General features: G+C 50.3%; 1 protein-coding gene across 1 annotated transcript in view; it reads left to right on the top strand.

Moving 5' to 3' along the window:
* The window catches only part of ZFHX3 (zinc finger homeobox 3), a 399,882-nt gene extending 393,527 nt beyond the window's left edge, over nt 1–6,355 (top strand). Inside the window, 1 exon segment of the mRNA XM_039558074.1 lies at nt 1,115–6,355. Coding sequence (XP_039414008.1) covers nt 1,115–2,682 — 1,568 coding nt within the window. The 3' untranslated portion in view covers nt 2,683–6,355.
* Nucleotides 6,356–9,481: the final 3,126 nt, after the last annotated feature.

The following is a 9,481-nucleotide window of genomic DNA, read 5'->3' as shown; positions in this document are numbered from 1 at the left end:
CACGGCTGGTTCCCGGCTCCACCACTGTTCCTGCCCAGGCTGGCCTCTGAGCAGCCTCTGCAGCAGATTCCTGCTCAGGAGCTGGGGAATGTACAGAGCTGTGCCAACGGGACATTGGAGCTTTATTTTGGGAGTTCCCCAAATGGCATCAAGGGAGTTGCCAAGCAAAATGTTCCTCTTCAGGAGCATATTTGCCAGCTGCAGCAGTCATGACTAATGGAGGTGACTCCAGGAGCACACTCCTCTCACGCCCAGCCACTGTGAGAGCAGAAATTGGCACCAGGGACAGTATTGCTAGTGGCTATTCCTGCTGTCGGGAAGAAGGACAGGCTTCACGTTCCACCATTAATCTGTCTCCTTAATGAGGAAGCCTCACTACACTTCTAATTCCACCCAAAACACAATGCTTATGCCCAGGGGAGATGTCTGACCACCACATAAACTCTGGAATTGCTCAGAAGCTGAGCATCCAGAGCCCCTGACATTAGAGAGAGGGAAGGAAGGGGTTGCTTCAGAGATTTGTGGATTCATGAACATCAGCCTAATAAGGACAAAATAAATTAGGTTTAGCCTGTCAGTCTCCAGTTGCCATGACCAGGGCTTGCCAATCTATAAAGACTTTAGCAAGACGAGCAGTGCTGAGCATTCCCACCCTTTGGCGTGGCGCCATCCTGCTGCTGGAGTCCTTTGGCCCAAGGACCCGTTAGAGCAGATCCTGACATGAGTGTTAATCATTTGGGAATTTCAGAGGAGTCAGTAAAACATCAGCTGTGCTGGTCATCCTGGGTGCTGGTGGTTGTCCCCATCACCCATCATGCGGTCAGTGCCTCTGGGCAGTGCGGCCAAGGCAGCTGCAGGCAATGGGGGCAGAGGGGGCATGTCCCCACCATACGGAGCCCATGGAGTGGGACAGGAGCCCTTCTCCAGAGTGAGCAGCAGGGACGGGCTCTCTGACCTGTGCTGCAGCAATGCCTCAGCTCAGACCAGTCGCTGCCCTCATACAGAGGAGATGGAGGCTCCAGGGCACTTGTGGGGTGGACTGGGGTCACCCTCCTCGTGCTTTCTGCCTGCCCAGCACCAAGTGACTTTACACCTCTCTCTCTCCCTCTTGCAGCTTTAACTTCTCCCAAACCCAGCCTGATGGGCCTGCCCAGCACAAGCGTCCCTTCACCCGGCCTCCCCACCTCTGGATTACCAAATAAACAGCCCCCGGCCGCACTGAGCTCACCCACCCCAGCACAAGCCACGGCGGCCGTGGCCCCGCAACAGCCGCCAGCTACGACCCCGCAGCCGCAGCAGCCACCCCCCGCACAGCGCAAGGAGAAGGAGAACGAGAAGGCAAAAGAGAAGGAGAAGGCACCCAAGGGGAAGGGGGACACCCTGCCAGGGCCCAAGAAGGAAAAGGGGGAGGCACCGGCAGGCACCCTCGCGGCCCCGCTGCCCACCATGGAGTACGCGGTGGAGCCTGCCCAGCTCCAGGCGCTGCAGGCCGCCCTGAATTCGGACCCCACCACCTTGCTGACGAGCCAGTTCCTTCCTTACTTCGTTCCCGGCTTTTCTCCCTACTACGCCCCACAGATCCCTGGCGCCCTGCAGAGCGGGTACCTGCAGCCCATGTACGGCATGGAGGGGCTGTTCCCCTACAGCCCCGCACTGTCACAGGCGCTGCTGGGGCTGTCTCCTGGCTCACTGCTGCAGCAGTACCAGCAATACCAGCAGAGTCTGCAGGAGGCATTGCAGCAGCAGCAGCGACAGCAGCAGCAGCAGCAGCAGCAGCAGCAGCAGCAGAAAGCGCAGCAGCCCAAAGGAAGCCAAACCCCCGTCCCCACGGGGGCTGCCACCCCGGACAAAGACCCTGCCAAAGAACCCCCCAAGCAAGAAGAGCAGAAGAACGCACCCCGCGAGGTGTCCCCCCTCCTGCCCAAACCCCAAGAAGAGCCTGAAGCGGAAGGCAAGGGCGCAGAGTCGCTCTGCGACCCTTTCATTGTCCCAAAGGTGCAGTACAAGCTGGTCTGCCGCAAGTGCCAGGCGTGCTTCGGCGACCAGGAGGCGGCCAGCGACCACCTGAAGTCCCTCTGCTTCTTCGGCCAGTCTGTGGCGAACCTGCATGAGATGGTGCTTCACGTGCCCACCGGCAGCGGCCAGGGCAGCGGCTCGTACCAGTGCGTGGCGTGCGAGAGCACGGTGTGTGGGGACGAAGCCCTCAGTCAGCATCTCGAGTCAGCCCCGCACAAACATCGAACAATCACAAGAGCAGCAAGAAACGCCAAAGAGCACCCCAGTCTATTACCTCACTCTGCCTGCCCCCCCGACCCCAGCACCGCATCTACCTCGCAGTCGGCCGCTCACTCAAACGACAGCCCCCCGCCCCCCCGGCCCCCCCCGGCTTCCCCCCACGCCTCCAGAAAGCCCTGGCCCCCGGCAGCCCCGCGCAACCCGCCAGGGAAGCCGCCGCCGCCGCCTTTCCCTCCTCTCTCCTCATCTTCAACGGTTACCTCAAGTTCATGCAGCACCTCAGGGGTTCAGCCCTCGATGCCAACAGACGACTATTCGGAGGAGTCTGACACGGATCTTAGCCAAAAGTCAGATGGACCGGCGAGCCCGGCGGAGGGGCCCCAGGACCCCGGCTGCCCTAAGGACAGTGGTCTAGCTAGCGTAGGAATGGACACCTTCAGATTGTAAGCTTTGAAGATGAACAATGAAAATGAATTTAAATAAAAAAAGTTAATAACAAACCAATTTCAAAAATAGACTAACTGCAATTCCAAAGCTTCTAACCAAAAAAAAAAAAAAGAAAAAAGAAAAAAAGAAAAAGCGTGGGTTGTTTTCCCATATAATGATGCCGGTGGGTTTTACATTTCTTTTTTCCTTTCCTTTTAATAAAATAAAACTTTAAAAAAGAAAAAAAAAAATCTGTTACATTTGTCCTCTTGAAGGTACTGTTGGTCTGGGAGACGAAGGCCCGTGCTGCCTCCTCGCACCTGCGGAGCTCGCACCCCTGTACATTGCCCCTGTCTGATCCCCCGTTGATAGCACAGCAGAGCCCGGCAGCGCTGTATGGGAAAGCAGCCCACCTGGAGACAGTTTTAAATTTCTTGCTATCTTAGCATTCAGATACCAATGGCTTGCTAAAAGAAAAAAGAAATGTAATGTCTTTTTATTCTCAGGTCAATCGCTCACACTTTGTTCTGTTTTCAGAATCATTGTTTTATATATATATATATATACATATATATATAATTTCTTTCGTTTGTTTTGGGGGTTTTGTTTTGGTTTGGTTTTGTTCCAGAAAAGGATTTTTTTTTGTTGTTGTTTTTTTGGGTTTTTTGGGGGTTTTTTGTTAATTTAAAATGGGCAGAAAGTATTCAAGAGAAAAACAATGTGAACTGCTTTAGCTTTTCGGGGATTTTAAGGGTAGCTTTTCTGCTGAAGCCAATTCCAAGGGGAAAAGTAAAGCACTCCCACTTTCAGAAAAAAAAAAAAAAAAAACCCACACAAAGAGTGTTGAGGACTTGGAGCTTAAAAAAATAAGTTTTAAAACAACTGACTTTCTGTATTTATGATAGATATGACCATTTTTGGTGTTGAGTAGATTGTTGCATTGGAAATGAACTGAAGCAGTATGGTAGATTTAAAAGAAAAAACCCTTTTGTGTACATTTAGCTTTTGTATGGTCCAGCTGACGGCTTCTCATTTGATGTTGTCTTGTTCATTCCTAGACAGATAGATTGCGATCCATCGACTCGCCTGAGCTTTTCTCCCCTTTGTACCTTTATCCCCGTCCCCATCCTGTAATCTTCCACTTATGGTCGCTACCTTCATTTCTTAGAGGGTGGTTGCATAATTATTTTATAAAAACTAAAGAAAGAAGTTCAAAGGGTTTTGGGGGTCAGTAGGATCCCTTGCAGAATATTTTTTGTTGGGGGTTTGAAACTTTTTAAGGCATATACATGCGATTTACCTATGTCTGTTACCCTTGTGCACTTATTTTATTCTTATTTTCCATTTCTCTTTTTTTCTTCTCTTTTTCTTCCCCTCTTCCTTTACTCATTTTGTAAATGCTTCAAAGACTCTGTTCCTGACCTCTGAGCATCGGTTCTGTTTGTGTAATTAGGCTGCACTCTGTTCCTTCTTTTGAAAAAAAAAAAAAAAGGTTTTGTTACATTTTTTTCTCTAAAGAAAATTCATGCTTTAAATAAAATCCAAAGACATACCCTTCACCACTGGTGCAGAATGAGCAAAAAGGATTCTTTTTACTTGAGAATTTGTTTCTGATTTAAACAAACAAGTCTAAGTTTAAATAAAGAATAAAAAAAACGTACCCAGGTTGTTATCTGTGCTTCTTCTGCAAGCAGAGAGACAACTCTTAGCGAGCACCCAGTGCACCCCAGGCAGGTTTCTCTTTCCAAGATCTCTCCATGGCAGCAGCGGGTGCCAGGCTCAGGGAGGCCTGGAGCCCCCCGGCCCCCCCAGCCCGCGTGCACCTCAACTGGCCCAGACTTTGAAAGGAAAACTTTATGCTGCTAAAATGTAGATTTTGGAGATGTAGATACTTTGCTGTTCCCTTCCATAGCCAAAAGCCAACAGAAATAACCTCTTTCCACCCTGTTTCCTCCGCCCAAAAGCACGAGAGCCTTCTGCCCGCCATCATCATCCTCCTCCTGCTTCAGAAGGGAACTTTGAAGACTGTGAACGCAGGTTCCTCCCGCTGCCTCCGGCCGCTCCTCCCCGGGCTGAAGCCACTCGCCACCTCCGTGAGAGACTGGAGCATCTGAGAGACGAGTGCGGGTTCGGTTTCTAGCGGGACACTTATATTTTTATGGAGTTTTGGTTTTAGTTTGATGAAAGACTAGATCCTGAACTGTTGTACATATTTCTGACTAGGCTAATGCACAGTGCAAATTCCTTTTTTAATTGTTTTTTAAGTAGTCGATACTAAAGCGCAAACCACCGGATGTTCCTCCCGGGACCCAGCTGTAGCATAAGGTGTCAAAAACAGAACCACGTACCCATGGAGCGTTTGCTGTTTTAACAAACTGTTTTCTTTAACAGAAGTTCTTGTATTTCTCCCTGTGTTTGAGATGAACATTTTTTAAATTCTAAAGTTGTACAGTTTTTTTTCCATTATTTTATCTTGTTTGTAATTCTATGAAATATATATATATATATATTTTTTGCCATTTAACTGTTGTATGTTACTCTGTCTGTATCATATAGAAATTTTTTTGTTTGGTTTTGTTTTGGATTCTCTCTGTGATGCCAGTTCCCAGTTTAACACAAACTTTATCTGTCCAGTTCCGCAAGGTCTCTTTTGGAAACCCTTTTGTTTTGTCTTGTTTTGTTTCGTTTTTTTAATTATATTGCTTGGTCATAGTGCAATTTCTCTCTCCTCCTTCCCCCTCCTCCTTCCCACCCACTAAAAGGTTTTATAAATTCATTTCCTTGTATTTTTTCTAAATGTTTCTAGAGACTATTTCAGTGCGAGGTTGCCTCCTCCTCCTCTTGCAGCCCAGCTGCCTGGGGCCGATGCAGGGACCCCGGTGCCGTGGGGCTGCGGGAGCGATGGCGGCGCACGGGAGCCCCCGCGCGACCCCAGCCCACGCGAGGCCTTTGCAGCAAGTGGCAGAGCAGGGCCAGGCTGGGCACGAGGAAAACACTTCAAACTTAGCATTAAGCGGGTTTCTGTTTTATTTTTAATAAAAAGCTTTTTTAAGTGGTGAAGATGGCCAAAGTTTCATACAATTGAGAATAAAGAGAAGTGTCAGGGGTGTGCGGGGCCACCCGGGGCGGGTGGGCAACAAGGTGGGTGGACACAGCCAGCACGCTCACCAAAATATATTTTGCTTTAAAAAAAAAAATAAAAGCTTTTAAATAGAAGCAGAAGTTGGGTTGGTTGGTCGGTCGGTCGCTTGGTTGGTGGTTGGTCAGTTGGTTGGCGCTGATACTGCCCACTGTGAAACAAAACTTTGACTATTTTTTTGTTTTTATTGGGGGGGGGGCAAGTTTGGGTAGAACAGAAAGCATAAATGAGGTGAAGAGGGTTATGAACAGCCTTTGCAATGTACAAAAACTAGAGCAAGTGAAACCAAAAATGATGTTCTTGGTGTTTTTCTATACTGTAGTCTTGTTAGCTTTTCTGTTACTGTAACAATGCTGATCTCGAACTGTACCAAAATACATGAGACTGACAGAAACAAACCACATGGAACTTTCAAAACTTTAAAAAACTTGTCACAAAAGACTTTGTTGTCATAGTTGAGTTGACTGTAGATGGTAATTGAGTATACTCCTTTGGAACTATTTCATCACGTATGTTTCCTGCTCATTGTGATACATTAAAAAAAGATGAGCAAAAGCTCTCGTCTCGATGTCCCGCGTGTGCGGTGCTGGGTCCGCGTTGGGTGGGTGTGTGCCATGTGGCACGGCGTGGCATGGCATGGCTCAGCAGGGCACACGCACTGCCCCAGCGTTGGCCACCCAGCGCAGGTGGGCACTGCCACAGAGCCACGTGCCCGCACACGCGTGTCCTCGTGCATCGCTGGCGCGCGCGTGCCAGCACACGCATGTCCGCGTCCCTCCCCACATCAGGGCGACAGCGCCTGGGCTGATGCTGTGAATTCCTCTTCCAGTGGAAGCGATGAGCCAAGCAGCACCGTCTGTACTGCAGCTTTGGGATGCTCTGTGTGTGAAAAGGACATTATAAGTGCATTTAATTTTATGAAATGACTGCGAAAGGATTCTGGGCGTGGTGCTGTAGTGAATGGTTCAAGCGAAAGTGCAATGCCTTGATGGTCATCCTGAAACCTGTAAACTAAAAAAATCACATCTGTTTCTGCTGATGTGAAAAATGATGCAGGTAAGTAGGTAAGTGGCAACTCGTTGCACTCCCTCTGCAGCAGGGAGGGAACCCATAGGAACTGCTGAGTGTTCAGCACACAATTCTCTTGCCAAAAATTGCCCCTTGCAGCAGAAAAGGCTTGAAATTCATTAATAGGGACCACATCCAAAAGGAGTCACAGGGGCCACAGCTCATCTCTAATTTATAACTACAGTGATAAATAATTTACACCCACCATTGCAGGTGGGGCAAGCATCTGTCAGTATGGGTGTCCTTGGTGCAGTTGCCAGGACAGCGAGGGGCTTCCTCCCCCACCATGGGAGCAGGGACTGAGCTCTGTGGTGTCCAGAGGAGCAGAGGGCATGGGGAGGGAACCCGGCAGCTCCCAGGGGTGTGGAGCATTCTCTAGTTAACATTCATACTGACTTGGGCTCCACAGGCCATGAATTACAAAGTAAAGTGTGTCAAAATCACCAAGGCCCCCATGATTCTAGATGCTGTGGCATATCTGCCCCAGGCCCTGCCCTAGGAGCAGCCTTGAAAGGCGACACCCAGCACCATGGGCGCCCGGGGTGGCGAGGGCAAGTGCACCTGGACGCACTGCAGCTCAGGACTCTTAGAACTCGCTTCTGGCCAGGCTGCCTGGTCCTGCCCCTGGCTTGGGCACTGTTCTAGCATGAGCCTGAACAGACGGGGATCTGGATTGTCTCTCAGCTGGCTGGGGTTTTGTTAATAGGAAAACTCCATCCTGCCTTTTTAACAGGCAGACAGGACTGTGGCAGTGACAGGGTCGCCAATGTGACCCTCCCACTGCTGGTGTTTGCACTGCGCTGCATTAACATCTCTGCTGTTCCTAAACCAGCCGTTCCGTAAGTTTATTATATAACGTTGCTATTTATTCCTGGGTTGAATTCCACTGTAAAGCAGCCACGCTTGAGGAAGTGCCTCGTTATGTTCAGGAAGGTGTAAATGGCTTCGAGTAGCTGCACAAGGTGCAAACTAAAAACCTCTGCGCAGCATCCTGCTCAGAGGAGCCCATCTGTGGGAATTGTGCAAACCTCTGACAGTAATAAAAAGGTTTTTCCATGTTGTGATTCTGGTACGAGAAGGCTGGGAGTGATTTTTAATGACCTTTCATTGCCATCACCTCAAAGAGATTCCGCTCTCACTAGTGCACTCTTACAGGCCAAAAAATGCCTGTAAATTTATACAGCCATAGCAGGACCTGCCTTGCCGATGGATTTGGAGCTGCATTTCCAGCCGGAGGGACCCAGCAGACCCCCAGGAACTCATCCCCGGCACAGTGCAGCGGCTCCAACGACACCACTCCTGTAGCCAGGTCCCCACTGATCCAGGCAGGGTCCCATGCACACACCTTGGCTGAATGACACTGGAAGGCTGCTGAGACGTTCCTAACACAGATGGATGTGCTGTGAAACTGCCACCAGGCCAGGCTGTGCCAGCTGTGGTGAAGGGTTAACTCCATGAGCTCCACTTCAGTGTGGAGCTGGTTGTCTGTTCCAAGCTCGTTAACAGGGTACACCTGATGATCTAAAGCACTAGAGAGTCATTTTAATTAACGCTCTGCCAGAGGGGATGTGGTGAAGACACTGATTTCACTCCAATGACTTTCTATTTTGGTGTTTTTGCGGAATCAGTGTGTTAGTCCCTGGGCTGATGTGAGCTAATCCAGCCACTGCTGCATCGGCACAGCCACTGCTCGGCTCCCCAGGGCAGGTCAGTACTGAGCTGCTGGCACCTTCCATGAGTCAAGGTCATGATCCTTTGGCAGTGCCATGTGGGGCTGGCTCCGGTGGCTTGTCCCCAGCAGGACCCGGCTGGTCATCCCCAGCCCAGCAGTGAGGCACAGGTGGCAGTGGGGCAGCAGCACCACAGAAACGAAAGACCCAGCTGTGCGGTCACGGGGCCCCTTCCACGCAGGACCACAGGGCAGGGGGCACCCGGCTGTGCCCACTGTCCCATTCCAAGGGACGGCGCCTGCCCGAGCTGTGAAGAAGCCACAGCCAAAGGATCTCCAGGTATCCCACAGCCTCTGCAGTGATAGAGGAGAGACTTCACACTGCCCCAGAGAACAGACAGCGGTACCTATAAATGGTATTGTGCTCTTGGTTAGATGGGAGCATGATGTTACTTAATTAATGTTTTAATACCCTAGGCATCTTCTGTGCCGTATAATTCATATCGATTCGGCTGTGAGCATGTTCTGTTAAAAAGACTCTCTTTCCTAAGCAAACTTTCAATTATATTGAATTGTCACAGTGAAAAAGGGTCTTTTCTCAGCATGGGGGAGGGGGTTCTCAGTCAAACTACTGCTGGCCGGGCTGGGTATACACATGCACACACACACATGCACACACATGTGCATGTGCAAAGTGCCCACTCCCTCCTGTCCCAGCGCTTCCACCCTCCCTGAACCACTGGTGCCACCCCAGCACAGCTTGTGGCTGCAGCAGTGGGTCAGTGGGGTTGGCACCTGCCACAGCCAAGGCACGGACCTGGGCACCCTGGGAGGGCCAGGAAGGTCAATGTCAAATCAGAATTGTCAGAAAATTACCATCGGGGCAGAGAGAAGGCAAAGCCTCTTTTCCCCCCACAGTCAGGTTGATGTGTGTGTGGAATGCT

The sequence above is a fragment of the Corvus cornix genome, chromosome 11 (assembly GCF_000738735.6).
Source record: "Corvus cornix cornix isolate S_Up_H32 chromosome 11, ASM73873v5, whole genome shotgun sequence".
Classification (NCBI taxonomy): domain Eukaryota; kingdom Metazoa; phylum Chordata; class Aves; order Passeriformes; family Corvidae; genus Corvus; species Corvus cornix.
Note: the sequence above shows the minus strand (reverse complement) of the source record. Positions and strands in the feature narration are given on the sequence as shown.